The sequence below is a fragment of the Nematocida minor genome (genome assembly GCF_024244105.1).
Source record: "Nematocida minor strain JUm1510 chromosome Unknown 7904, whole genome shotgun sequence".
NCBI classification, from domain to species: Eukaryota; Fungi; Microsporidia; genus Nematocida; species Nematocida minor.
This window is the reverse complement of record NW_026250385.1, coordinates 17,694-45,025: the sequence shown is the minus strand read 5'-3', so window position 1 is coordinate 45,025 and position 27,332 is coordinate 17,694. Positions and strand designations below refer to the sequence as shown.

The 27,332-nt window shown below is 42.5% G+C and overlaps 19 protein-coding genes across 19 annotated transcripts; 11 read left to right on the top strand and 8 right to left on the bottom strand.

Annotated features, from left to right (window-relative positions):
- Window positions 1–195: 195 nt before the first annotated feature.
- NEMIN01_1601 (regulator of nonsense transcripts 1) lies at window positions 196–4,197 on the top strand (the record flags this gene model as incomplete). Its single annotated transcript, XM_051477543.1, has 1 exon — window positions 196–4,197. One exon carries the CDS (start codon window positions 196–198, stop codon window positions 4,195–4,197), a length of 4,002 nt encoding a protein of 1,333 aa, XP_051333503.1.
- Window positions 4,198–4,606: 409 nt separating this feature from the next.
- Window positions 4,607–6,085, top strand: NEMIN01_1600 (V-type H+-transporting ATPase subunit B; the record flags this gene model as incomplete). Its single annotated transcript, XM_051477542.1, has 1 exon — window positions 4,607–6,085. One exon carries the CDS (start codon window positions 4,607–4,609, stop codon window positions 6,083–6,085), a length of 1,479 nt encoding a protein of 492 aa, XP_051333502.1.
- Window positions 6,086–6,250: 165 nt separating this feature from the next.
- NEMIN01_1599 (nuclear transcription factor Y, gamma) lies at window positions 6,251–6,652 on the bottom strand (the record flags this gene model as incomplete). Its single annotated transcript, XM_051477541.1, has 1 exon — window positions 6,251–6,652. One exon carries the CDS (start codon window positions 6,650–6,652, stop codon window positions 6,251–6,253), a length of 402 nt encoding a protein of 133 aa, XP_051333501.1.
- Window positions 6,653–6,930: 278 nt separating this feature from the next.
- On the top strand, window positions 6,931–7,233 carry NEMIN01_1598 (large subunit ribosomal protein LP1; the record flags this gene model as incomplete). The annotated part of the gene is made up of 1 exon (XM_051477540.1): window positions 6,931–7,233. The coding sequence occupies one exon, from the start codon at window positions 6,931–6,933 to the stop codon at window positions 7,231–7,233; it is 303 nt and encodes a 100-aa protein (XP_051333500.1).
- Window positions 7,234–7,361: 128 nt separating this feature from the next.
- Window positions 7,362–7,835, top strand: NEMIN01_1597 (uncharacterized protein; the record flags this gene model as incomplete). The annotated part of the gene is made up of 1 exon (XM_051477539.1): window positions 7,362–7,835. One exon carries the CDS (start codon window positions 7,362–7,364, stop codon window positions 7,833–7,835), a length of 474 nt encoding a protein of 157 aa, XP_051333499.1.
- A 275-nt stretch (window positions 7,836–8,110) lies between these two features.
- NEMIN01_1596 (polyadenylate-binding protein) lies at window positions 8,111–9,748 on the top strand (the record flags this gene model as incomplete). Its single annotated transcript, XM_051477538.1, has 1 exon — window positions 8,111–9,748. The coding sequence occupies one exon, from the start codon at window positions 8,111–8,113 to the stop codon at window positions 9,746–9,748; it is 1,638 nt and encodes a 545-aa protein (XP_051333498.1).
- A 486-nt stretch (window positions 9,749–10,234) lies between these two features.
- Window positions 10,235–11,863, bottom strand: NEMIN01_1595 (uncharacterized protein; the record flags this gene model as incomplete). Its single annotated transcript, XM_051477537.1, has 1 exon — window positions 10,235–11,863. The coding sequence occupies one exon, from the start codon at window positions 11,861–11,863 to the stop codon at window positions 10,235–10,237; it is 1,629 nt and encodes a 542-aa protein (XP_051333497.1).
- Window positions 11,864–12,263: 400 nt separating this feature from the next.
- NEMIN01_1594 (thioredoxin reductase (NADPH)) lies at window positions 12,264–13,229 on the bottom strand (the record flags this gene model as incomplete). Its single annotated transcript, XM_051477536.1, has 1 exon — window positions 12,264–13,229. The coding sequence occupies one exon, from the start codon at window positions 13,227–13,229 to the stop codon at window positions 12,264–12,266; it is 966 nt and encodes a 321-aa protein (XP_051333496.1).
- A 40-nt stretch (window positions 13,230–13,269) lies between these two features.
- Window positions 13,270–13,815, top strand: NEMIN01_1593 (DNA-repair protein complementing XP-A cells; the record flags this gene model as incomplete). The annotated part of the gene is made up of 1 exon (XM_051477535.1): window positions 13,270–13,815. The coding sequence occupies one exon, from the start codon at window positions 13,270–13,272 to the stop codon at window positions 13,813–13,815; it is 546 nt and encodes a 181-aa protein (XP_051333495.1).
- Window positions 13,816–14,037: 222 nt separating this feature from the next.
- Window positions 14,038–16,326, bottom strand: NEMIN01_1592 (uncharacterized protein; the record flags this gene model as incomplete). Its single annotated transcript, XM_051477534.1, has 1 exon — window positions 14,038–16,326. The coding sequence occupies one exon, from the start codon at window positions 16,324–16,326 to the stop codon at window positions 14,038–14,040; it is 2,289 nt and encodes a 762-aa protein (XP_051333494.1).
- Window positions 16,327–16,347: 21 nt separating this feature from the next.
- On the bottom strand, window positions 16,348–17,031 carry NEMIN01_1591 (ubiquitin fusion degradation protein 1; the record flags this gene model as incomplete). The annotated part of the gene is made up of 1 exon (XM_051477533.1): window positions 16,348–17,031. The coding sequence occupies one exon, from the start codon at window positions 17,029–17,031 to the stop codon at window positions 16,348–16,350; it is 684 nt and encodes a 227-aa protein (XP_051333493.1).
- A 36-nt stretch (window positions 17,032–17,067) lies between these two features.
- On the top strand, window positions 17,068–17,547 carry NEMIN01_1590 (uncharacterized protein; the record flags this gene model as incomplete). Its single annotated transcript, XM_051477532.1, has 1 exon — window positions 17,068–17,547. One exon carries the CDS (start codon window positions 17,068–17,070, stop codon window positions 17,545–17,547), a length of 480 nt encoding a protein of 159 aa, XP_051333492.1.
- An 85-nt stretch (window positions 17,548–17,632) lies between these two features.
- On the bottom strand, window positions 17,633–19,411 carry NEMIN01_1589 (uncharacterized protein; the record flags this gene model as incomplete). The annotated part of the gene is made up of 1 exon (XM_051477531.1): window positions 17,633–19,411. The coding sequence occupies one exon, from the start codon at window positions 19,409–19,411 to the stop codon at window positions 17,633–17,635; it is 1,779 nt and encodes a 592-aa protein (XP_051333491.1).
- On the bottom strand, window positions 19,377–19,883 carry NEMIN01_1588 (uncharacterized protein; the record flags this gene model as incomplete). Its single annotated transcript, XM_051477530.1, has 1 exon — window positions 19,377–19,883. The coding sequence occupies one exon, from the start codon at window positions 19,881–19,883 to the stop codon at window positions 19,377–19,379; it is 507 nt and encodes a 168-aa protein (XP_051333490.1).
- Window positions 19,884–20,377: 494 nt separating this feature from the next.
- On the top strand, window positions 20,378–21,412 carry NEMIN01_1587 (uncharacterized protein; the record flags this gene model as incomplete). Its single annotated transcript, XM_051477529.1, has 1 exon — window positions 20,378–21,412. One exon carries the CDS (start codon window positions 20,378–20,380, stop codon window positions 21,410–21,412), a length of 1,035 nt encoding a protein of 344 aa, XP_051333489.1.
- Window positions 21,413–21,906: 494 nt separating this feature from the next.
- NEMIN01_1586 (uncharacterized protein) lies at window positions 21,907–22,245 on the top strand (the record flags this gene model as incomplete). The annotated part of the gene is made up of 1 exon (XM_051477528.1): window positions 21,907–22,245. The coding sequence occupies one exon, from the start codon at window positions 21,907–21,909 to the stop codon at window positions 22,243–22,245; it is 339 nt and encodes a 112-aa protein (XP_051333488.1).
- Window positions 22,246–22,437: 192 nt separating this feature from the next.
- NEMIN01_1585 (uncharacterized protein) lies at window positions 22,438–22,791 on the top strand (the record flags this gene model as incomplete). The annotated part of the gene is made up of 1 exon (XM_051477527.1): window positions 22,438–22,791. One exon carries the CDS (start codon window positions 22,438–22,440, stop codon window positions 22,789–22,791), a length of 354 nt encoding a protein of 117 aa, XP_051333487.1.
- A 43-nt stretch (window positions 22,792–22,834) lies between these two features.
- NEMIN01_1584 (importin subunit beta-1) lies at window positions 22,835–25,420 on the top strand (the record flags this gene model as incomplete). Its single annotated transcript, XM_051477526.1, has 1 exon — window positions 22,835–25,420. One exon carries the CDS (start codon window positions 22,835–22,837, stop codon window positions 25,418–25,420), a length of 2,586 nt encoding a protein of 861 aa, XP_051333486.1.
- Window positions 25,421–25,806: 386 nt separating this feature from the next.
- Window positions 25,807–26,949, bottom strand: NEMIN01_1583 (transcription initiation factor TFIID subunit 6; the record flags this gene model as incomplete). The annotated part of the gene is made up of 1 exon (XM_051477525.1): window positions 25,807–26,949. One exon carries the CDS (start codon window positions 26,947–26,949, stop codon window positions 25,807–25,809), a length of 1,143 nt encoding a protein of 380 aa, XP_051333485.1.
- Window positions 26,950–27,332: the final 383 nt, after the last annotated feature.

Here is a 27,332-nt window from a genome sequence, read left to right as displayed (position 1 = left end):
ATCTCCTGGCTTTGCGTTCATTCTCTGCCTATCATCAACTGTGCACTGCCATCCATGCGAAATTAAGACGATATTTTCTACTATTTTCTTGGCATATTTGCGCTGTTTTGCAGTCTTCGTAAAATACTGTGTTTTGCGCTCCCTTGGGCTATATCTATATTTTTAAGCATTCTCCAATTTGCAGATTTTTTATTTATGCCCGACCCTCTTCGCAAAGACATACAGAAAGTAGATCATTCAAAAACAACCCTCATGAAGATCCAAAGATACAGAATGGCAGAAGACTTTTCCCAGCTGGAAGGCATGGATGTTCCGCAGGAAATAGAGTCTATCAGGCAGGGCCTAGCTAGAGGATCAACGGACTCTTTTCTCGAGCTCTCTGAGTACATGTGGCTCGAGCTAGTGCGTGAAAACTCGGTCCTTAGAGCACCCCTTAGAGAGTTCATAGAAAGGAACAAGCTTATTCGCCTGGTGCCTCCCACTCCCCTAATTCCGATAATATTCCTGTTTTCAGGAGAAGAAACATTGAAAGAGTGGTGCATTGTAAGCGTGTGCGAGCTGTACAGCACGCCAGGATATCTTTCTGGAATGGCCGCAGGAGGCACATTTTTTTACAAAATGCACAGAGAAATACATGCAGAATCTGCAAAGTACAAAGAAAGAAACTTTCTAAAATCGCTATTTATTTTTGTGGTCCTTGGAGGAGCTCTTGTGCACCCGCACTACAGCATCTTGGAGGAAGTAGTTAAGAGCCCAAAATCTGACAGCATGGCCGTTATTTTCAGTATTTACAAAATACTGATTGCTGGAGAAGTGAGTATAACCGGAGAGCCCAAGAAAAACAGCAAAAACAACTTGGAGCTGATTGAAAAAACGCTTGATGAAATTCTGAAGCTGAACCTCGACCACTTTCTGTCGAAAAACAGACAGGAGCCATCGGACATAAAAATACTCCTTCTTTTTACCACGTGGGAGATGCTCGAATTGGGCATAAAGCTGAATATAAAAAAATCGCTCAAGCTCCTTGTACTAAAGAACGGATACATGTCCAACAGTAAGAGCATCATAAAAAGAGTTTATTTGGGGGTTGTTGAAATGTCAAAAAACAGAGATATCTCGCTCATAGATCTCTTTCAGAGCGGCATGCTCGAGTATCTGCTTTTCCAAGCAGAGTATGCGGTGCACAGAGGAGTTGCACAGGAGTACAACAGCATGATGCGCAGCCTTGTGCTTGAGACAGTAGATGCCATAAACACATACACTCGTCGAATACAGGAAGTTCCAAGGATAGAAGTACCAGAAAGAGATGGCCCGCTAAAGAGCATTGACACCAAACAGTTGGAGATTATGCTGATCACCTGCTGCAGACTGTGGCGGGATAGATTGCATGCATACTCTGACTGTGTGGTGTCCGCTTTTATTTCGTTGTTCTTTTTTAGAATGCACCCAAAAAGCACTAGATACAGGCCAGAGTATCACAGCCAGCTGCACATTGCATTTAGCACTCTAAATGATGCAATAAGCAGCAGACTGGATAAAATTGACAAGTCCACGCTGAATGGGAGAGATAGTGTTATGATGGCATCTTTTCAGCACAGAAAACACGTTGAGCATTTGGAGTCAGTGGAAGTAGAAGTGCTTCTGTCGCTGATTAAAGAGTGCACACTTCTGTACAAAATGACTCACATAGTGCCAGCAGGTGTAGAAGGGCTCTGCATGGTCATTGAAAAGTACATCAGCAATTACATACTCAGCAGAGGAGATAAGACGGGAAGTGATTTATGCGAGACCACGCAGAATGATTGCAGCCCGCAGACACACGAAAATATAGCCGAAGAATGCGTTATTCTCAAGCTGTTGTATGCGCTGCTGAGTCTTCCCATCACAGACCCTGTGCTATCGCAGATTAATTACATTGTTGTTAACTTAGACAAGATAGTGTGCGATGGCGCAGACATAAGCTTCGAATGGATACACACACTGGACTTGAAGATGGCAGCTAAAGGGAATCTGAAATTGACTTTCCTAAAAAATCTTTTTGACAAGTACCTACTCCTCGCGAATGACCACAAGACAGTAGTAAAATCGGTAGTAAACAGTTTTCAGAGAATTCAAAAAGAAAACGCCCTGAAAGAAGACGAAGCCATGAAAAGGCTGTTCAAGAGGGCAGAGCGAATGGTTGACAAGAAAAAAGACCAAACAGTGGAGCATGCAGAAAAAGACACTGCACTGCTTCCCCGCACACAGAACATCATTGCATGGCAGAAGCCTCCACAGCCAGCATATGAAGAAATATGCACAAATAGGGATTTTATCATTTCCGTAGTGCAAAACAGAAAGCCTGAACACACTTCTGCTGTCAAGCCATCTTATGCAAAATTTTCAGAATATTTTGAGGCGTACTCTTCGAACATCATACAGGAAACACTCGCATCCATAGAGGCAAATAGTGAAAGCGAAGAATTCCCAAAAGTGTCAGTTGATGGGATAGTTATTGCAATGTGTGAGAGCCAAACGATAACAACATTCACTGTTGTGTACCTAAAACAGGAGACTGTACTGCTAATAAACGACGTAGTGAAAATAGAAAGCAAAGATGGAAGCGATTCCTGCACAGGCCTTGTGATGCACCACAAGAACGGACAGTGCAGCATTGCTGTGGACAAAAAGACTCTTGAGCAGCAGAATAGATACTACAAAGTGAATCTTCAGGTGGTTGCAAATGTCATCACGGGAATGAGGGAGTACGATGCGCTTATCCGAATGCAAAGTCTTTCTTTCAGGCACAAAATATTCTCTCCGTGCAAGCCAGCCAACACACACGGAAGTTTTAGAGAAAAAGCAATGAATGTCCAGTACCAGAAAAATAGACTGAACTCCCTCACATCAGAGTGCAAAGAAGTCGCAGAGTTCTACAACCAGCTGAATAAGAGCCAGCAGACTGCAGTAATGACTGCGCTGCACAAGGACATCACTCTCATACAGGGCCCGCCAGGCACGGGAAAAACAAAAACAATCTCGAGCATCATATCCCATCTTCTCTTAGACAAACACCGAGTGCTCGTATGCGCCCCGAGCAATGCAGCAGTTGATATGCTAATAGAAAGTGGAGGAGTGTGGAAAGGCCTAGTGCAGAGCAATCAGTGGATGCGCGTGGGCAGTCCGCTAGTCTCCAAAAGCTCAGTGGACAATCAGCACGCTGCACCAGACCCAGCAGGCTCCTCTAGCATGCACATTTCAGAATCAGCTGGTGAAAGCCTTTCATCACCCTCGAGTGGCAGTAACGTAGATAATAATACCGCATATGGAAATATTTCACAGCAAAATGGAAATATCTCAGAGCAGGCAAAATACGACTGTAAAGAGGCTGTGCTGTGTGCACGGCTTGTTTTCTCAACACTATCAATGGCAGGTTCGATCATTCTTAAAGATGTGCCCTTTGATGCTGTGGTGATCGATGAAGCATGCCAGGCAACAGAGCCCAGCTCAATTATACCGCTGCGATCATCGCTTAAAACCATTGTGCTTGTGGGAGACCCCATGCAGCTCCCGCCCACCATTCTCTCGCAGTCTAAAGACCTTGCTGTGACTTTGTTCGAAAGAATGTCTGTCTCTATCCCGCCCATTCTTCTCGACACGCAGTACAGAATGCATGCAGCTATTTCAGAATTTGCAAGCAATGAATTCTACAATGGAAAATTAAAAAATGGCGTGTCTTTGGAGTCATGTCTGCCTTTCGCGTTTATCGATGCGGCAGGGACAGAGGAAGTAAACAGCAAAGAAGTCTGCAATAGAAAAGAGTGTGCGATTGTTGCACAGCTTCTTCCCGTGGCTCTAAAAACCTATGCATCTGTGGGAGTTATCAGCCCGTACAAAGGTCAGGTTCGTCTGATGAAAAGTGTGATCAAAAACGTAGAAATCTCTACAGTGGATGGGTTCCAGGGACAGGAGAAGGACTGCATTGTTATATCGACAGTGCGCAGCAAAAAGATAGGATTTCTGAACGACATAAGGCGAATGAATGTCGCTCTGACCAGAGCTAAATACACAGTGATAGTAGTCGGGAGCATGGATCTTTTGAAAAAAGACCCCACATGGAAATCTCTCATAGAATATGTCAAAAAGAACAAATTCGTATATACAGCACGTGAGACAATAGACATACTGAAAAGAAAAAGCCAAACACAAAGCAAATAAAGAATAGCAGTGTACTAACATGTGCATATTTTAATTATTTTAGGGAGTTTATGATGGCCAGCTCCAGCTCCACTATTTCTCGGGTTATATCTTCCTTGCTATCTTTTATCTTATCCTCCACTGCCCAAAGAAGCGCTTCAAACTCTTTCTTCATCCAGCAATGAAAATATTTATTCAAATGTGATGAATAACTAGCACAAAACACTGCAAACATTCTACAGAGCCTTTCCATCATTTGATAAGTAAAACTGCCAAAGACTGAATGCGGTTGAACTATTTACGACTCTCTGTCTCTCCACCTTCTCTTCTGAAACTCTTCTAACGTTCTGCAATTTTCCAATATTTACGTATTGCGTCATCGCAGAAACAAATTGCCATTTTAAATAAACCCGAACAAATATTTTCATAAATGCAAAATTATGAAGCTTTCGCTGAGCATGTGCAAGCACTGAAAGACTCGTGTCTTCCCCCAACGACAACATACAGGACCGTATCGAGTGTGAACGGTCCTCTGGTCATAATGGACAATGTGAAGGCCCCAAAATACGCAGAAATAGTCCAGCTAACTCTTCCTGATGGAAGCAAGCGCACAGGAAAGGTTTTGGAAGTGTGCGGCAAGAAAGCAGTCATTCAGGTCTTTGAAGGAACTGCAGGAATAGACACCAAACACACCTGCGCCGAGTTTACAGGTGAAACAATGAAAATGGCGGTTTCAGAAGATCTGCTAGGGCGCACGTTCAACAGCACAGGCATTCCCATAGACGGAGGGCCAAAGATAGTTGCAGAAGACTATCTGGACATAGAAGGCCAGCCAATAAACCCGTACGCAAGAATATACCCAGAGGAAATGGTGCAGACAGGAATATCTGCAATTGACGTAATGAACTCAGTAGCGAGAGGACAGAAGATACCGATCTTCAGCGGTGCAGGACTGCCGCACAATGAAGTAGCTGCGCAGATATGCAGACAGGCAGGATTAGTCAACAACAAAAGCACGGTGGATAGAAGTAACGACAATTTCTCGATTGTTTTTGCTGCAATGGGAGTGAATGCAGAGACAGCACAATTTTTCAGGAACGAGTTTGAGCAAAGCGGAGTGCTTGATCGAACTGTGCTCTATCTCAATTTGGCAAATGATCCCACCATAGAAAGAATCATCACTCCGCGCTTTGCCCTCACTGCAGCTGAGTATCTGGCATACACAACGGGAAAACACGTTCTTATGATCATGACAGATATGAGCTCGTACGCAGATGCCCTGAGAGAGGTGAGCGCAGCAAGAGAGGAGGTGCCTGGAAGAAGAGGATATCCTGGGTACATGTACACCGATCTGTCTACGATATACGAGAGAGCAGGGCGCATCGCAGGCGTGGATGGATCGATCACGCAAATACCAATTCTTACGATGCCAAACGATGACATCACGCACCCCATCCCTGATCTCACGGGATACATCACTGAGGGACAGATATACATCGACAGAACACTGCACAACAGACAGATATACCCTCCCATCAATGTTCTTCCTTCTTTGTCGAGACTGATGAAATCAGCAATTGGAGAGAACATGACACGAGATGATCACTCAGACGTATCGAGCCAGCTGTACTCGAAGTACGCAGTGGGGAAGGAGGCGCTCTCCATGAAGTCTGTGGTGGGCGAAGAGTCTCTCTCAATGGAAGACAAGCTGGTCATTGAGTTTGTTGAAAACTTTGAAAAAGAGTTTATCAGCCAGAGAAAAGACGAAAACAGAACGATAACAGAGTCGCTGGATCTGGCGTGGAGGCTGCTCAGGATCTTCCCCAAGGAGCTGCTGAACAGAATCCCAGACAGCATTCTAAACAAATACTACACAATCAAGACAACAACAGAAGAAAGCAAGGAATAGATAGAAGTGCAAGGCAAAAGCTCTGAAATTAATGGTATGGCAGTAATAACTTATTGAAATTTATTCTTTCTATTCTGCAGCTTCTTTCTGCTGATTAATGCTATAGTTATTGTTCGTATTTATTCTGATTAATTAAATTTCCTATTTGTCTTTCGATCTTCTTTGCTAGTATTTGTACTTTGGCTGCGTGTTTATGTTCAGCTCCACTATTCCCGTGCCGCGCGGCATGAGGTATATCAGGAAGTCAAAAATGTCGGAGGACTTCGCTGCTGAGCAGATGTCGCTTCGCTGCAGAATTCTTCTTTTTCCTTTTTCGGTGTACTGCCATGCGCGCAGGGTCAGCTCTTCGATGAATATCTCGGTGATTCGGGAGAACAAAAGAGGCACCTCGCTTGCAACCTTGCTCACCTCCTGCTCGACCTTCATCAGCCTTTTTATTCTCGCAAGAGGAAGAGCGTTGTCTTTGTATAGCGAGGATGATACATAGTTCAATACGGATTTCCAATAATCGTCCACCACTGGGTTCTTTCTCTGCATATTTACTGGATGTGTCTGTGTTTTATGCATGGCCTGTTTATTTATTATAGTGATAGATGAAACGCCAATGGAAAGTGAAACATTATTTCATGCAATTACCTCTGCAGGGTTCTCTCCCAGTCTTTCCCCAGCCCATAAATATCTGCTACCCATAAAAACTTTTAGTTCTGTCTGCTAGGACAGTTTATTTGCAGTCTGCTTTTATTTTTACTCAGAGGACATCCGAGAATTTATTTATTTTAGAATATTTAAAAGTGAAAATTTTAACCCCTTGCCTTTAAGCTCTTATATAAGTTAAACTGCTGAAGATGATCGAACAAAAAGAAATATGCGTACTAACAACATTATTACTCCACTCCCTAGGAAAGGATGTAACAGAAAACAAAATCAAGGAGGTAGGAAACTACCTGGGCGTCAACATAGACTCGTACCTTGCAGAGCTGTTCAGCAAGCTGTCCAGCGAGCAGATCCAGAGCATCATTGAGAACCCAATCGGCGGATCTGTGCAGGCAGCATCCGGCTCTGCTGCACAGGCAGTGGAAGAGAAGAAAGAAGAAGTAGAAGAGTCAGAAGAAGAAAGCTCAGGAGCTGACCTAGACTTATTCGGTTAAATTAAATCAGATCAATAAACTCTCAATTTAATCAAAGCACTGTTGCCGCTGAGGCTGCGCGAATTTCCTGCGCTATTTTTATTTTTGTGCCGAATAAAGTTCGGTTTATATTTTTCTAAAATTTTAGCATGGATGACATAGCAAGAATTATCCGGAACAAAGAAAACAGCTACAAAGTGCTGAATGTTCCCGAAGGCAGCACGAAAGAGCAGATCAGAAGCAGCTACAAGAGATTGGCCGTGAAAATCCATCCGGACAGGAACCCAAGCCCAAAAGCATCAGAGGCTTTCATTATCCTCAGAAAAGCATACGAAGATCTAACAGACGATAAGCCAAAACACAGATACACCGAGAACTACAGAAATTTTACGAGAAGGCCAGAGGGCGGGAACATGACGCAGGACGAGCTGGAGCAGTTTATCAAGTGGTGCATGCACATGAATGGAGGAGGCGCGCAGTTCTCCTCGGGGCCCTTTGGAGCCCATTTCTATCCTTTCAGAAACGCCCAGTTCACACAGACTCCACTGCAGCAGATAGAAATAACGAATAAGTTAGGAATTATTTTGCTGATTTTCTTGTTCCTATACAGCCTATTAAGATAAATAAATACAAAAGATTATAAGCGAATCTCCCGAGAAATACTCGTATGCACTGGCACTTTGCACACCCATCAACAAACTTATTGGCACTGCACTCGCTCCATCTACGCCAATATCTAGCAGAGAAATCCTCTGCAGGATCTTTTCTTTATCAGCTAGCACTGTCTCGGGATGTAAGCCTCCTTTTTTCTCCACACTGCAGCAGTATTTGATCCCATTTCACCCGCTGCTGGAATAATTTTGAACATAATAAATTTACAATTTTCTTTTTTTGCAAAATGAATATTGAAGATGCACAGAAAGAGAAAAAGGAAGGGCAGATCGGAAGACACAACTCGATATATGTTGGAGATCTTCCCACCACAGTGAACGAATCGGAGCTGTACCAAATGTTCTCCAAAGTAGGCCAGGTCTACACGATAATAATCCCGCGAAAGGAAGCCTCAGTGGTGAAAAACAAGTGCTACGCGTACGTGACATTCTTTGACGAGTCGTCGGTTCCGCTGGCCATCGAATCATTTAACTTCTACGACTTCAACGGCACAGAAATACGAGTGATGCCGCTGGACAAAGAAAGCGTCTCGGGGAACAGAGAGGGAAACATCGTGATCAAGAATCTCCCGAAAGAAACAGACAATCAAACACTCTACGATACTTTTATCATTTTCGGAAATATTGTGAGCTGCAAAGTCCAGAAGAACAGCCTTGGAGAGTGCAGCGGCATAGGATACATCCAGTACAAGGACCCAAAGGTAGCAGAGCTGGCGATAAACATGATCAACAAAATCACTCTCCAGGGAAAGAAGCTGGCAGCAATCCAGTGCATCCCAAACGACCAGAGAGAAAAGAAAAAAGAAGACATAGAAAAAATATTTACAAATGTCTACGTGAAAAACTTCCCCAAAGAGACCGCAGAGGAGGAGATCAGAGAGGTGCTGCAGCAGTACGGAGAGCTGACATCCTTCCTTGCGCCGCAGACAGACTCGGGGGAGCTCAAAGGGTACGTGTTTGCCAACTACAAAACACACGAGATGGCTGAAGAAGCAATCAAAAATCTGCACGACAAGCCGTTCCCATCACTCTCCCGCGCAGAGAGCAAGAAAAGCGGAAAAGAGAGCCGCATTGACTTAAAGTCCATTGGCGATGCAGTAGATGCCACCGCTTCTGGTGAAATTAGCGGTGAAGGAAAAGAGTCTGCGCACATTCCCAAGCTGTACGTGCAAAGAGCCAAGCCCAAGAACGAGAGAGTCGTTGAGATGACAGAGCAGTTCGCACACTCCTCCCAGGACCAAGGAGCGTACAGGCGCAATGTCTACGTTACAAACCTTCCTGGAACAGTGGACGAAAAAGAGGTGATCAAACACTTTGAGCAATTTGGAAAGATAGTCACGCACAAAATAGGAACAGACGTGAAAAACAACAGATCGTACGCATACATATGCTACGAAGAGGCAGAGAAGGCTGCAAAGGCCGTGGAGCAGAGCGGAAAAACAGAGTTTGGCGGGCAGGTGCTTGACGTGACGTTCTTCAAGAGCAAAAAAACCCGAGAAATGGAAAAAGTTGCCATCAACATGTACAACAACGCGTACAGCAGCGCAGCAGGCGCTGGGAAGGGGAAAAAGAAGGCCGCAGCAGCCCCGCAGGACAATGCGAACGCAACAGGATACGAGCTGTACACCCTGATTCTCTCCCTCGCACCGAACTACACCGAGAAGATAGCACTCGCTGGATTCAGGAACGAAGAAGAGTTTGCAAAAAAGATCACAGGAATGATACTGGAGCTGGAGGCAGAAGAAGTGAAGAGAGCAGCTGTTTTGGGAAATGTGCTGTCCAACTACGTGGAGGAGTCTCTGGAGGAGATAATCTCGCACAGAAAGAAAGAGGATAATACGGAAGAGGCTGTAGCCATAGAATAATAAATAAATAAATACACTATTTAATGACTAACCGTGCTCAGTGGAATTGGCAGACTCACTTGCTACTCTTATCGCTGGATATCTGCACTTTTGAGTGCTCTTTGGCTGCTCTGCAGATCAGAGGATAGCGAAGTAAAGAGCATTGCAGGAATAAAGTCTGGTAGCAACTAGAGGTAGAGAGCTGATGAAGAAGTGCAAGGGGATAAAAATGGAGAATCCAAGGATCGAACTCGGGACCTTGTACATGCGAAGCACACGCTCTACCACTGAGCTAATTCCCCAATAAGATGGTAAAGTACAGGAGGTACAATACAGTAGCTGTGTGTCTCCTGCTTATCTGCTGCTTTATTTTGCTTTATGCGTGTGCTAGTGTGATAATTTCAATTATAAACAGTAACTGCTATTTATTTATAAGATGATGGTAGACTTTATTTTTTATTAGAGTGCACGAAGAGTAAAACTAGTGGTAAAATATTGCTGCTCTGCTTACAGGTCAAATATTCCTGTGGTTGGCGATTTAGTGGGGGAGGGGGGAGTATTTGGTGCTGGTGTTACTTCAGCAGCTGGCGTGGGCTCGCTGTCTGTCTGTGCAGGAGGCGTTTTAATCTCTGGGGGAGGCGGGACCTGAGGATCCCTGAAAAACATGGAAAACTTAGAAAATATCAGAGAATGGAGCGAGCTAGGCACCCATAGCAGCTGGGTTAGCAGCGCGATAGAGTGCGGAATGACATCAGGCGTTGTCAGCTGCAGGAAGTAGCATCGTGTGCACTCTCCCTCCTGGCACTGCAGATTGTATGCTGGGTGTGTCAGAGAAGTGAGGAATCGAAGAGAAAGGGGAAGAACACTCTCATGAAAATTGTTGAAAATAGAATCGAGAAAAGACGGCTTGTCCTTGTGATAAATATACCCTAAAAACAGCCAAAATGATATAAGCACTCTCGTGTCTGCAAGCAATGAGTCATTTTGCAGATACTCTCGCAGAGACAGAAGCACCTCTGGCAGGAATATTATCTCAGACTCTTTTCTGAGCGCAATGGCAATGCCTGTCTTGAGGAAAAGCAGGGACTCATTGACGGGCATGGTCTGAAGAGACGAAAATGAAGCCAGAAATGTGGTAATCTCCAGATCATCGATTTCCACAGAAAAGTTTGATATGACTCCAAAAAACTCGATTGATCCCACCTCTTTTTCTGCGACCTTTCCTGTGGCTGCTATGTTAGCATACGATCCAAGGACAAAATTCAGCTTGCACGGACATGTTGTCGTTGATGCTGACTTGACTAGCTCTGCAAGCTCTGGTGTGTGCGCTGTTTCTGTGTAGGAAAGGAGAAATAGCGATGCAATGTCTTTGATTTCAAAAAGCGTGTTTGAAAAGGTAGATAAGAAAGTTCTGTACTTTGGATACTCTGAAAATGCGTAGGCCACCTTAAGCCCGTGCTCTGGGTGTGTTTTCAGCACATACACCATCCACTCTTTCCAGCGCATTTCGAAAAAGTAGTTTACTACAGAGATGTCGCTGTTCATTAGCTCAGCAAGCGATTTTATGCTGCACCTTGCAATTGATCTGCTTTTATCGCACGACAGCTTCATCAGCCCGTCGATAAACTCGTTGAAAATAAGTATTTTTCTGAACGTGTTCGAATCTCTTCCGAGCTCTACGAGCATTTCTATGAGAGTCTCTCTTCCCTTTAGCGACTCGTCAATGAGTGCGCTGTGTTTGTTCATTCGGAGAAGCTCTTCTATGATCAGGGTTTTGTTGTGTTTAATTACTATGAACACCACATCCTTTACTTCTTCGCTTATCTTTATCTCTTCTGTCTCCAGCACTGTATTTATTATGAAACTCGCTCCTATTTTATTCACAAAAATATTTGTAAACTCTCTTCCATTCTTCCCCGTGAATATTCTGCTGAGAATTTTGAACACTTCGTCTGCGCATGCTCCAGGTGTGTTCTGCAGTATAAATATTAAAGGGTCAAGAAATTCTGTTCCCCCGATTAAGTTATCATCGTTAACTATCTCCAGTGCTTCGTTCAGAGCAGACAGCCGGTCTTTTGAGTATGTTGATGATTTCAGCTGAACACCCACGATTACTGCGCGTTCTTGTAAGTCCATAAAAAACACAATAATTTTGTAAATAAGTTTTATTTGCACAGACTATCAATTTGCGCCACGCAGTCTGCGAGTGGTAAAACACACAGACAGTTCTTGATTAGCACACATCCACTGCTCTTTCTGCTTGTTTTTGTAGAATATCTGGTGATATCATTTTTATCTGCACATAGCATACTTTTACCGTTTAGGAAATAATCTAAACAGCCTTTGCGATGTTCATTTTTAGGTTATATTGTTATCAGCCTTCTTTTGATTTTTGATGGCAAAGAATGCAGGTCAATCCATTACTAGCTGCTGCTGCATCTTAAGAGCTTACTATGGATTAAAAATCAGTATTATCTCAATACTTTTACATCAACTTCACTAGCCTCTCCTAGAGTAGAAATAACAAGTACTATTTTTATTGATTCTGTGTGTCTAGCCAGCTGGCAACTGACTCTCCTGCTAGCATGCCTGAGTATGCTGCAGTTATTGCCTGTCTGTACCTGTTGTCCTGCACGTCCCCTGCCGCATACAACCCTTTTATTTCTGTTTCCATTGTTTTTTTGTTTGCTTTGATGTATCCATCACTTGCCAGTATTGCTGTCTTTGTTTCCTCCTGGAGAGTCTTCAAAAAACCTGTAGAGGGCGTGTGGCCTATTGCGAAAAAGAGCCCTTCCACAGGTATTTCCTGTGTTTCTTTGCTTTGCGTATTCTGTATGATCACGCTGCTTAGCTTTGTTTCTCCTTTGGCCTCCACCAGCACAGCCCACTCGATTATTTCCACGTTTTCTATTTCTCGGATCTTGTTGAGTAAGTCAGGTCTGGCCCTGAACTTGTCTGATCTGTGCACCAATATTACCTTTTTTGCAATGTTCGACAAATACTGCACCTCTTCCATCGCGGTGTCTCCTCCTCCAACGACCATAACTATCTGCTCTGAGAAGAGCCATCCATCACATGTTGCACACGCGCTGATTCCTCTCTGCCACAGCTTATCAACACCTGGCACAATGAGCTTGTTGGCAACTGATCCTGTGGCTACTATCACTGCTTTTGTGATAAAGTTTCCTTCGATTGTTCTGAGGATAAAATGGTCTTCGTCTTTTGTGATCGAGCTAACCCAAAGATTTTCCTTTCTTGCGTGCGCAGTTGCATGCTCTTCAAACATACTGACGAGCTCTGGGCCCTGTATTCCCTCTGGAAACCCTGGATAGTTATCCACCGCTGTGGTGGTGGTCAGCTGCCCGCCTGGGTACTGTGTTGAGCTGCTGTAGTCTCCTGCGAGTATCAGTGGCTTGTACTTTTTGCAGTAAATGGCTGCTGAGTATGCTGCAGGCCCGCTGCCCACAATTATAACAGACTCAACATTCATGCTAATACTCATGCTGGGACGAAAAAAAAGAAAAACTAGTAGAGCGCAGAGAATGGAAGACAAGAACGAGTTCATACGCAAAAAAAATGCAGCTCTGGATGTAAACAAAAATGATTCTAAAAACGATCTAATTACAATATATGACGAATACTCGTGCGATGTTTGCCACGGAAACGATGTAGATCAGTCGATCAGACGGGCTTTCAAAGTGAACTACTGCAAGAACTGCAAGGGAGGCTTGGAGCTGATAACACAGACCACAGCAATAAGCGACTATCTCCTCAGCAAAGACGACCTGAAAAGGATGCAGAAGATGGAAGTGATAAACCCAAAAAATGAAGGATGGAGGCCCATGCTTCTGTACAGAAAGGAGGACGTGGAAAAAGTTTCAAAGGAAAAGTACGAGAACATAGAGGAAGAAAAAATGAACAGAGCAAAAAAAAGAAAAGAGAGAAAACAAAAAACGCTGAAAAAAAAGCTATTACTGCTGAAGGGAAGCCTTAGACCAAAACTGAAAGAAGAGGCAAGGCACTCCCACAACTTCAACACAGAAGGAAAGTGTGAATGCGGGATGGAAGTGGAGCAAGAAGAGATATAGTGCGCTGAAATTGAATGAATCACAAGAGTTGAATAGGCTGGATGGATTATTCAGATGTGCGAATAGAAAATAACCGACAAATACTGAAGAGAGGAAGATCTTGTCCTGGAAAAGCCATACTGTCAGATCTAATGCTATGTGATACAGTAGATGATGCAGTAGGTAGAAAATGAATATATGAATATTATTGTAAATATTAGAAGAGCAAATTGTATAGTTTATCTACGAGGTGTTTATGTTGATGCCGTGCACACCAATGTATCTGTTATTCGTGTAGAAGGTGATGAACATTCCCATTAGAACAGCAGACCCTGATATGACTCTTATTTTGTAGTGCATATCAACGCTTTCTCCTCTTGAAATAGCACATCCTTCTTTCTCCAGCGATGCCCCAGCATAGAACAGTACACTGCTAAACACTCCCATGTTCCTGCAAATATTCATGGTGTAGGTATTTATGTCTCCGAGAATAAATAGCACAGGAGTTATAAGAGCACAGACCAGTGCCAGAGAGTATGAAATAATTTTCATTACAAATGAAATTCTTCCCTTGGTTCCAAACGAATATCTGTTCAAATTAAACAGCATAGAACAAGAGAGTAGTAGAACAGTGACTACAGAGAGTGTAATATGGTACAAGACGGGAAATAGATGGTTCAACTGTGTTTCATGCAGAGTTACTATAACCAGGCTGCAGCTGTAGACTATGGCAAGTATGCACAGAAGCATTGAAAACAGGTTGAACAGCCTTTTTATGTGGTAGGAGTGTTTTCTTCTGAGCGTAATGTATATTCTTACTATTGCATTGGCAACCACAAAGTATTGCAGCATGTTGTAGAACATCCAGCTGAAAAAAATAGACATGGTTTGGACGAACAGGGAAATATACTCAAATATTTCCACTTTTATCGAATGTGCACCAGTGTACGATCTGTCAAGCACTTTGCTGTAGATAGATTGGTATATTTCATCCTGTTCTGAGCTGGAGTAGCAATAGCACGAGCTCTCATCGGAAGTATGCTGGAGTGCCAGGCGAACATCTACACTTTTTTTAAGGTATTCAACTATCTCGCTTACACTATCGGAGATATCTGCACTGGAAATGGATATATGCACTACATCGCGTGTGCACAGTTTGGCTAGGTTAGTGAGTGTGATGGGAACATTTACTGATATGTTTTTTGTTCCAATAAATAAGTCAACATATGCTTTTTTTCCCTCTTTTTCAATATAATTGCCAAAGAATACGTTGGATGTCAAAAGATAGTCCATCAGCGGGTGTATCTTCCAGAAGAAAGGAACCATGCTGTAGTACTCTTCTAGAGTTCCTTGGACTGCTGTGCTGTAGTACTCTTTCAGTCTCTCCTGCTCTTTTACATCTCCGCTCTCATAAGAGTCATTTTCTACCGGCTGCATCATTGTGCGGACAATTCGAGTGTAGCTCTCAGGGTTGTTTAGTGCCTTGCATGGCTCCTTGCAGATGGATATTTCGCTCTCCTCTAAATCTCTGTGGTCTTTAGTCTCATGGTAGTACTCCACAATTTTGCATAGGGATTCAGAGAACAAGAAAGACTTGGAGGGCTCTTTTATGAACTTGCACTTTTCTTTTAGCTTTGGATATACTGATTCATATACTACCCTATCTACACCATTGTGCAAAAAGTAGTTTACGTTCTCTGTGTAGATAATGTGCAGATCAAGGGCATTGTACAGAGCACTATCCATCTCGTCTATCACGATGTCTTTGTAGTATATGTTAAGAAGGAGCCTATTTGCCTTTGCAAATCTATCTCTGGCGGACTCATCCACAAACAGCCTATAAAAGTACTTATCTGCTAGCTTTATAAATAAATTTAAATACTCTGTGCTCTTCCGGTTCTTTTTTTCTGATAACTTTTTTGTAATTGAATTTATAAAAAGACGTATACTTTTTTTAAAATCCGCTTTTTTTATCCAAAGATGTTCTAGTATTGGAGAAAGTAAGTTGGTATACTTTTCCATTCTCTCTTCTGCAGGAGCATACTTCACTTCAGCCATACTCTCTCCATCTCTCAGGTCAAATGCAATCTTAAACAAACTGTCCAGTAGCCTATCCACCAGGGGATATCCTATGTTAAACAACCGAACTATATCTACATCTAAATCACATTGCTCTGTCATTAAAAGTATATATGTAGAATATCTTCTGTTGTAAATCTCGTACACACCTTCAAAAGAAGTGCTACTCGCACTGCAGATCCCATTATTCGCATTTTGATCTGCTAGATTCTCTGTGCCCTCATCTCTTCTTGCTTTTTTCGTCTTTTCTGACAGCCTATCTTGCAAATATTTTAGGTTATTTTCCATCCATTCCAGTCCATTATCTTCCCGTTTGGCTAGACCAGTCTTTTTCTCTGGATCTACTTCTTCTACTCCACCAGTCTCTGCACTATGATAAAAAACAGCTGAGCACACTGCACCACTCACTAGGGCCAACAAAACACTCAGTACAGAACCTACTTGTCTCTTCATTCTTTGTATAATTTTTTATTTTTATTTCTGTATAAAGACCACCCCAAGGCCATCTTCTTTATCTGCAAAAAATGGATCTGCAATTGTAACTCCTCCATCTTCTGTCTTTCTTACGAGTGAACTTCCATCTTCTAATTTATCTTCTATATAGTCCACAGGAGGCAGAAAATCCACCTCTAAATCTGTGTCTATTATGCTTATTCCTGGCCCTTTTGGGAGTATTTCAGCTACAGTGAAAAGTATGTGCTTAAACTCGCTTTGTATGTATAGAGAAATTGTGTCGCCTTCACTGAGAACCTGGTAGTTTCTGAGAGACTCCTCCAATGACGCCTTTGGGTTCTCTATGTCCAGGAAGTCTTTGCTCTGTGGAAGAAGTCTGATAAACTGTCCTTTTGGAAGAGAAACACAGCTTACTTCAACGGGCGTTCCATCCAGTGCTAGCTGATCGTAGAGCCAGTTGGGCAAAATTACTTCATCAGGCGCATCCATGAACTCTTGCACGCCGGCGTGTGTGTAGGAAATATTGTTGTGTGCTGATATTTTGAAAATATACGGAGTGTCGACTTGTTTAGAGATCAGAGTAACCAGACAGATCTGAGGCAGGAATATTTTGCCTGAATAGTGCTCTGTTCTTTCGTCGCTGTATCTCTTCGGAGTAAGCGTCCATTCTAGCTCACTCCTTCTGGAAAAAAGTCTGGAAAACATGAAATTACTCTGCAATAATTTTCTAATTTATTTTGGATGAAAGTGTACGATATAGTTATAGTGGGGAAGAACATTTCAGCAATGACCGCAGCTATTTATGCAGGGATGGCAAACATCAAAACTCTGCAAATTGCATGCCCTGAAGAGACAGTGGAGGTGTCCGGTGTCAACAACTATCTCGGGTACAAGACAGGGTCATACGAAGGCTTCCACGCCAAGACAAAACAACAATTGGAGAAGTTCAATGTAGAAAAAAGCGAAGAAAACATTAGAAAGATCGTGATTGAAAAAGGCGCAGCTAGGATATACGGAAACGATGAAATACTGGCAAGAACACTGATAGTGTCAACGGAAGAGATACTAAAAAAGATAGAAAAAACGAGCAACACACAAGATTTCGTCTTTAAGTGCGGGAAGATACTGAACAACAGCACAGAGATGATTTCTCAGGCAGGGACAGGGTGCATGGCAGCAATGGAGGCCAGAGAGTTTATTTCAAAAATAGCCAAGAAATAAAATCAGAAGAACAAAAGTACACTTTTCCTTTATTTTACTTATCTATTACACAGTACTATCTTTAGACCTTATCGCACAACGCGATTTAAATGGTCTGGCTTGATGTTTTGTTGAACTCAGCTATAAGAGTCTTACGGTGTCTTTTGGGGATTTTGCTAAGCACCTGATGGAATGCAAATAGGCCATTCGATAGCATGTGGAAGTTCTCAATAAACAGCTCAGGCAGCGAAGGATCGAGCAGGAAAAGTTTTAGGAATATTTTTATCTTGTCAAAGATCGAGTACTGAATGTCCAGACGAAGTTTTACGAATATTGTGTTTTTAAGAGGAACTTCAAGCGCGCTCATGAAGTAGAGAATGTGCTCAGCCTGCGCTGCATTGAACTTAACATCAACAAGCGCCAGGAAAATAGACTCGCCAAGCATGTCCAGCCATTCTTTAACCAGATAGTCGTATCGCGTAAAGGACAGTGTAGACATTGACTCGACTTCTGAAATTAGCTCGTTAAGAAAAGGAGTGCAGTGTTTATCTAGTTTTTGGCTCTTCAAAACTTTTCTGTTGAGGAATGCGAGTCTATCGCGCAGTCCAAGCATGTATGATGCGTATATTCGGTGCAGCAGATCGTTCAGCGCGTCTTCTGTTTCAGGTGAGTCGATTCCTGCGATGTTAAACGTTTTCTGGAGCTTTTCAAGCATCTCTGCTGTTATTTTCTGGATGTAGTATACAGTTTCTATTCCAGACAGAAGGTTTTTGCTTGCCTGGGTGAATGTTGATTTTTTTATGATTTTTGCGACAGCTTTGTCAACTATTGTGAGAAAAGAATATCCCACACTGGGGAATTTGAAGTACACAAGCTTTGACAGAGTGTGCGTAAGCAGCGTATAAACACTGTACGTTGTGCTGTGCACCTGGCAGCCTGAGAAGAGAATTACTCTGTCAGAAAGAGATTTGATTTCATTTTCTATGTAGATGTGGATGTACGGAATGAACGCCAAAGTCAAACTATTCGACTCTATTTCTTCGCTGCACATTGGATGCTCGGTTGAGATGTCGTCTAGCAGCCGCAAATGGGTGGGCGATGTTTCGGACAGCTTAAGAACAGAAACTTCTCTAGGCGAGTTGTTAGACCGCCTGCCTAATGAGGAAAGATAGGTTGTTTCGAAGTCCATGCATCTTTTCAGGGCATCTAGGTATTCGATGCAGGAGAACTCTGCTCTGTCCATCACCCGGATCAGCTTGTTTTTCAAAATCACTGAAAGATCGCACAAAATCACTTTGGAAATATTCCACCAGATGGGAAGATGCGCGGTTTTTATGCCAATGCTATCTTTTATCATCAAAAGACGGTTTAGCGCTGACTCAACCTCCGAGAGCTTTTCAAGCCGCTGGAGGTCTTTCATGTGCTCTGTCTGCACACAGTTTGACATCCACGTGACAATTGATCTCTGCACATCTGAGACATACTTTTCTGCGAGAATGGTGGAAAGAAGAACTGCGCTCTTATCCAGGCCTTTTTCGTTTGTCACGCTGTATTTGATATCGCTGATGAGAATATTTTTCAGAAGAAGAATGTTCTCGTGCACCATTTTGTAGCTATTCTTGTACTTCTCTTCTATGTGGTACCTCTCCGGGGCTCTTATTATCTCTTCAAGCGTCTTCAGAGTTTTAATCAGCCCTTTGTAGTCCTTGTACCTCACCTGGTCTCGGAAGTTGCTCAGCGCCTTCTTGTGATCTTTGGACATATTCACTGCGCCTGCGCTCTCAGCTGCTTCTGTTTTCTTTTCCAATTTTATTTTTATTTCACTTTCTCTCTTTACATCCTCCATTTCTCTAGTGCTTTCTTCCATTTTTTCTTCTTTCTCCATAAATATGTTTTGTGAAACAGTGTCTGAGTGGATACTTTTTGATAAGTCCTTTTAAGTTGGTAATTACCACCAAAGCAGCGGGAAGAATCAAGGAGCACAATATTCCCAAGTTGCACTCTAATGAGTATTTCAATGGGATTGCATGCGGCATATTAATTTTTGTGTTTAGCTTTTCGTACAGCCTGTGTATCTCTCTGCTCTTTTTCTCTGTGTCCACCAGCAAGCCGCTGACAGCAGCACAGCCTAGCACATCGCTGTATATAACCAGCTCTCTGAGCATCCGCACTGTTTTTACGTCTATCTCTGCTGTGTTCTCTTCAGCATATCTGGCATACTCGTTGTACTTCTGTTTTATGCTTTCCATCTCTGTTTCTATCTTTCTCCTGTGCAGAATTGGAGAGACTGCGTGTCTTGCAACAATTGCCAAAATGGCCACCAGGTACAGAACGTGTACACTTAAAATTAATTTCATACACGTATAATATTTTTTATTTTAGTACCCATGCAATATTATTTTTAATATGTGAGGACGACAGCGTCCGTGCTTATGCATTAGGATTGACTATTCCCTCATAGAGTAAACCACAGTGCAGGATAAGAGCAATATGAATCATTTCTTCATTGTGTCAGAACCTGCATACATTTTATTATTAATATCCTGCTAATTTCATCATTATTATCTGTTTACTTTCCTTTTACGGCCGCATCGCACAAGGATAGTTCATTTTTCTTTTTGCTGATAATCTACCTACTAGATATGCACATCACTAGAGCGCGTGCAATAGTAGAAGGTTTAATGCGAACTAAGCTGTACATTTAGGGAAATACAGGATAAAATTGTCTAAAAATGGCTGAAATTAAATAGGAGATTGCAATTGTAATATAGCCAAGCAGGCAAATTCATTAAATTTCCTAAAATATATCCCCTTGCGAGTATTAATAAAAAGATTAGTAAAATTTTCACCCATGTATTCAGAGCTGATGAAAAACCCTAAACTGCTTAAAAATATAGGCTATATACTTTTTTTTGGAGGGCTATTCATAGTCATAAAGCCTATTATCAAGATGGTAACGATAAGCCAGTGCGCATATACTCCGTACAACACAGAAACGACCGTTAGATTCAATAATTCCAGGAGTGCGTTGCAGAGAAACAACGGCCAGGTATACAACGACACGACATACTACCCAAATGGCAATGATTCAGACGACTTATCAGATTATAACAGTGATGCAGTAGAGTCTATTAATATCGAGTCAAACCAAGGCAGACAGACCGCCAGAGGATTTGACCGTTCGTTTCCTAGAAGAGAAAGAAATAAAAAAAATGGTTCTTATTGGCAATCATATATAAAAAATTGTTGTGACCAAATTATAATGCCACTGGGACTTGTATGCCTTCTAACAGGTATTATATTCATTTCTCGGGCCTATCATCTCGAGAACAAGTCGATGGTACTCAAAAACGCTTTGCCAGAGAGAAATCTAGACAGTGATTTATCTAACAAATTCGAGAAAAAAGAAACATTCTCGCCTTCACCAACAGAAAAGCTAGAAAATGTTTCATTCAACGACCAGAAGGGCGAAACCAGCTCTGTAAGAGCAGCAAGATCGCTCCCAGAGGATGTGCGCATTGATTTTTCAGCTGATTCGCTGCAAGAAACAGAAAAACACTATAGACTGCCAGTTGATAAGAGTGCGCACTATGCACACCCATCTGTTCCCTCTCACATGTCTTTTAATGAAAATTTACAGGACTATGAAAGCATAAACGGAAGATTTTCTGCCGACCCGTTCCCTATTGAATTTAACTCAAGTGAAAGGAATTTCGGAGTATCAGAAAGACTCAAAAGGTCTTTGGGCAGCCAGGCGCAAGTAAGCGAAAAAGCAGAGCCCTGCTACAACCAAACAGAGTGGATGGAGAAAGTAAGACAGATGGATGAGGAAAACGACAAGGCAGGAATTGCAATAGACATAGTTCCGCCAAAGCTATGCCCCTAGCCAATCTATCCGCCTATTCTACCAAGCGTAATAAACTCAATTTATTGACTAACTCTTTCTACCTAGTACTTCCTACAGCTCTTCTTTCTTTCATCGCAACCACTAAAAGTCTCTCAAGATGTGCAGATTATCACTGATTAATTTCTTTCCGTATAAGAATATTTTGATGAATAACTGTCTTGTTTTCTCTTTAGCACAGCTCGCAGCATAATCAAAGGGTATATTCAAAAGAGGATGTTCTAACGGTTAAATATTTATTTACAATACGCATATACTTAGTGCATCCTACAGAACATTCTCTGTGTAAAGCCTCTTGATCTACCATTTCTCCTGCACTTACATGCTATCTTATCATTTGCACAGAACTTGTGGATTAAAACCTAAACACACTCTAAATACTGTCCATCTTGCAGCTCGTAAAAAGTGTGTGTGGCTGTGCAGTTTTATTGCAGAATGGCGTGTGGCTACAAATTAAAAAGTTTCAAAAATATTTTATGGTTTACCAGAAGTTTACGCTTAATGAAGTAATGAAGCCTAAGTATGCGTTTGCATCGTCTGGTCTTTTTTTCATTCTTTTGGGATTCCTGCTATTTGATACCTATCTGATCAGAGCAGGAAACATTGTGCTGTTCATTGCTGTTGTGCTGTCGATCAAGTCCCTTGAGCACTTCCGCAGCATTCTTCTCTTCTTCTTCGGCTTTCTTATTTCTTTCAAAATGACAAGCCTCGGGCTGTTCCTGGAAATAGCTGCGCTCTTCCTCTGGACCACATCAAAAATAACATCAATAGTTGCATCGCCTGTGAGAATGCTTAAAAGCGTGTTTTTAAGATAGATTAATCACATAAATTGTTAAAAATAAAAATTACAGCCAGCATCTCCTTCTTTATCGCTTTAAAATCTTCAGAGATGCTAAATATCTCCAGTCCAGCGCATAAACACAGCAGTCCTCCCTTCTGCTCGTTTTTTCTGCAAAGATAGAATGTCAGCCCATGCGCTATAAATGAAAATATTTTAAATTCTTGCCATGTCCAACCAGCCCAAAGGAAACTCAAGCGCTAAGCCAATAAAAAGAAAGAGCGAAGAAGCAAGCGACAGCCTCTCCGAGGATTACACAAGCGACCCTGTCTCGTACGTAGACGAGGACGATGATTTTACAGACTCCTCAGACGACGCAGCTCCGTCCTCCACTCTAACAGAAAATACTCTTGAGGATGACGATGAAAACTCCAGCTCTCTGGGAGACAACGACTCAACTTTTGACGATATCAACGAGCAATCAGGCTCTGACAACTACGGAAGCAAAGAGGAAACAGACGACGACGATAACGACTTTGAATCAGGCAGTCAAGATAGCAATAACACCAATAGCACGGATTAAACATAAATAAAAGTTATATGCCCACTTGTTTTTTTTATTTTTCATGCAGCAAAAAGTACTTAGCTCACTGAACAGCCTGCAAGGCCTGGATAACCAGAAAAGGAAAGAAGCGGAGAACTACATCATTCAAGAGTCCATCACAAACTTCGCAAATTTAATTAGCATTTTGCTGGACATATTGACACTTTCCACTTTGGGAAGTATGGGGAACACGATGACTGCGGGCCTCGTTCTCAAAACGCTCTTTGCGTGGGAGTCCCAGGAGAAGATGCAGGAAGTCAATCTGAAGTGGATGGCTCTGAAGCCTGCAGACAGAGACCTCCTCAAAAGCAAGCTTATTGCGAGTTTAGCCACCTGCTCTGGGTCGGTGGGAGAGATACTCGGACAGTGTCTTGGGGCAGTGGCGAGAATAGAGGTGGTAAATAAGCGATGGCCCACCGTTTTTTCCGATCTCTCTGAAATAGCTGGAGCTGCGTCTTCTGATGTAACTCGAATAAACGTAATGGAGACCATGGGAATACTGTGCATGGACACAACGGGGATGGATGACACGATAATAATGCACTCATCAGGACACATCCTTACTGTGCTGATAAACGGAGGAAGATCAGATAACGTATCGACCCAAAAGAGCGCTTTTAAAAATTTAGATCGGTGTCTGGAGTTTATCTCGCACAACATAGCAATAGAAAGCGAGTGCATGGTCGTGATGGAAACTCTCTTCAACGCGTGCGCATCGAGCAGCGATGAGATAGCATGTCTAGCCATGCGGTGCTACACAGGCACTTTGTACATGTACTACGAGAGCGTTGTAAAGTATGTTGGATTGGCGTTTGGAAACATTGCAATGAACTACATGTATTCAGAAAGCGACACAAAGATCCTCAGCGCCATGGAGATGTGGGGAGCTGTTGCAGAGCACGAGATAGAAACGGGGAAAAGCGAAATAATCAGCAAAGTCTTCAGCACCCTTGTGGGGCAGTGCATTATTCTAGCTAGAAATCTAGAGCTCGAGCAGACAGACGAATGGCTGCCCCACAAGGCAGCATCTTCTCTTCTTTCTCTGGTCTCGCAGTGTGTCCCTGACAAAATATCGCAGGACATAGTCAATAGACTCTCTAGCACTCCTGTTAACCTCATCACAGCAGTAGAAAACTTCATCAACTCGCAGGATGTAGTGAGATTTGAGGCAGGAATGATTGTCCTGGGGTCTATTCTCAACGAAGACACAGCGAATGCCCTAAGCAAGCTAATACAGCGCATTGTTCCTGTGATATACAAAGCATCAACACACGGCAACCCCGTGGTAGAAGACAGTAAAATGTGGCTATTTGAAAAACTTTTCAAATACTCGTATGTCTCCGTTGAGCAGTGCCATTTGGAGGACGACATAATCAGAGAAATAATGAAGCTAATCACAAAAAAAAATGGAGAAACTTCGGTGACTGCTGCATGGACTCTCATGGGCATAGCGAGTGCTGTGAGACAGCAGAGCATGTACGACGCAGCCAGACAAGACCACGCAATATTCACCAACTTTACGATGATCCTTGAGTCTCTTGTGGGAACATTCTACAATCTTCCAAATGAAGAGTACACACTGCGGGTGGCTCTCTCCTCAGCTATTGGCGAAATAATCAAGGCCGCTATTCCCACGTACTACTCGCACGTTCTTGGCTATCTGTCTGAGTTTATCTCAAGAACAACAAATGAGCTCATGATGCCTGATGTAAATGAAGAGGCTATCTCTTGCTATATGAACATGATACAGGCGTGCATAAGCACGTGCTCGAGTGACCAGATATCCCATGCCTCTCGAAGTATAGTTAGTGTGTGTACATATATAATAGATCGAAGCAAACTGATATCCCTATACACAGAGGCATACCTCACTCTTGATCTGCTGGCTGAGCGAATAAGTATAGACTTTGCCAATTACACAGAAGAGCTATACGGGCTAATAGTCAGAGACTTGAACAGCTTTTGCAGCGAAGATGCAAAGGAGGAAGGAACTTCGATATTTGCCACGAGTCTCATTATGTTCATTGGGTCCATGGCATCTGCTGTGCAGCTAGGGTTTAGCTCGCAGGTCAACCAGATAGTTCCTTTGCTGATCCGGGCTGTTGGCTCGCCGTATCTCCCGCGAGAGGCCAAGGCCACTGCTATTTCCACATTCGCTGATATTTCTCTTGCAATTGGAAAAATTTTTGATAAATACCTGGGAGACATGATAGACATTGCAGCGAGCGTGATAAAGCTGAAGGACGATGGAAGTGACAGCGGCTTTATTCTATCGCTTCGCGAGTCTCTGCTGGTGCTCTTCTCGTGCATTGTCCAGGCCTCCAACGGAAAAAGCGAGCAGGTTGTAGGCCATGTGGAAGTTATGCTGGAGATAATAAAGATAATCGTCATAGAAACGAACGATTCAGCGTGCGTGATTAAGTCTCTCTATTTAATATCCGATCTGTGGGTGCTGTACGGCACAGGAGAGTTTCCGCCGCTGATTACTGCCCTGGAAAGCCCGTGGGTGTTTGAGTTCATAACTGCAAAAACACGCTCGGATGTCAGGGAAGTAAGAGACGCAGCCACAGCCACACGGCTCCAGATAAGTTATATCAATAACGAGTAGAAATATCAATAAATAAACACCTTAACATCTTAGAGATATCTAGATACATTTTCTCACTTTACACAACATTTGATTAAACGATCAAATTTTTATCTGACTACCAGCTGAATATTAATGGCATCCTCAATGCAGAAAAGACTAGTAACCATTTCTCAAGTCTTATCTGCCCTCTTATACCTTTAATAAAGATAGGATAAACACTCTACTCTCAGGTTATGTACATATGTAACTTTCTTCTGCCAATTGATCTGTTTCTGCTACAACTCACTTTAATGTTTGAAATCTAAGAACAAAAAGAAACAAACTGCTCGATCTTTTATTTATTTAATTTTTCAGTGTTATAGCTAGATTCTTTTCACACTCCAATGCACTGAGGTATGTACGATTTATGGCTCGGTGTACTGCAGAAGAACTTTAATAGGGAGAGCATACGCCTCAGGATCTGTCTTCTCCAGGTACTCTTTCTTGAACTGCACTACAACTCCATTTATCACCTTCTCTCCGAGGTTGCACAGACAGTAGATTGCTCCATAGTGCGACTCTGGTGTCTTACTCGTATCTGCCCACGTTTTAAGCAGCGTGTTCAGGACTCTTGGGGCAAGCGTGGTGTAAGAAAGCGAGTAAGTGTCGTATATATACTTAATAGTTGCTGACGCCCTCTGTCTAGCCACTATTCCCGGCTTATTTGTAATTTCGTTTTTTTTCGTTTCTTCTTTGTTTCGGGAGTCCATTCCTATGCTCTTCCCCACTATACAGGTGAGAAGAGACGGGAGCATCTGGTGCATGTACGGCTCTATGAATATCATTTTGTTCATTATCAGGCTCTCGTACACTGTTATTATGTCTATTAAATACTCGCCGTTTCTGAGGTTCTTCAGTATTTCTTCGTTGAAAAAATGGACAAAGTATGGAATCAGCTGCTGTATTCCGCTTTCGTTCTTCAGACACTCTGATGCCATGCTCACTGTTTCTTTGTCTTTAATGAACTGGACTATCTTCTCGTAGTAGAGCTGCAGCTCTTTTGACAGAAGATGCTTCATGTGGTTTCTTATCTCTACATCTTCTTTCATCGCTGCCAATGTGTCTTCTTTTTTTGTTTCAGGCATTCTCTCCATGGGCAGCGGATTCTGCGGTATTTGCGGCTGCACGCCTTCTATGGCCAGCCAGTGCTTTGATATCACGGGTTTATGCGGCATTTTGGGAAGAGGAGAGTTTAAAACCGTTTCCAAGTCCAGCTCTTCGTCTGGCACGTAGTAGAGATTTGATCCTGGGATGGTTTTAAACATCAGAGAGTTGCTTGTGTTGTAGCCCAAGAGAGGGTCTACCTCTTTGGAAAGCAGCGCATAGTTTACATCTTCAATGGAAAGCTTAGACCGCTTGGATGCTACCATGAATTTAGATGACTCTTGCGCCAATTCTTTCAGTCTGTACTCTAGATCCTGTGCAAGTATTTTCATGTCTTCATCTTCTATCTCTGGGAGACCTTTTGACTGCGCATATGCTTTGAGAGTGTCAATTGAGAATAGCATTGCTCAAATAAAAAAATAATACTTTTTACCATTCATCCAGTAAAAAATCATCAAATTTTAAAAACCATCCAGTGTCATATCTACAGTCTCATCTGTTCTAATCAGAGCATAGGACACAAAGTATACTATGCATGGCAAATTTAGATAGAAAATAGAAAGTGTAAGATGGCCGCAATATTACTCCAGCCGCAAGAGCGTTGTCTTGAATGCAGCAACCACTTACATTACGGTATAATGTAAAGAGCAGAAACGGATATAGTCAATGGACAGTGACTCAGCATTTAAGTATTGAAGAATAGCAATCTAATGATAGAACTGTGTAGACCGCTATTTAGCAATCAGCTGTCCATTCCACTCATGCTCTGTTCATTCTTTATCTACAA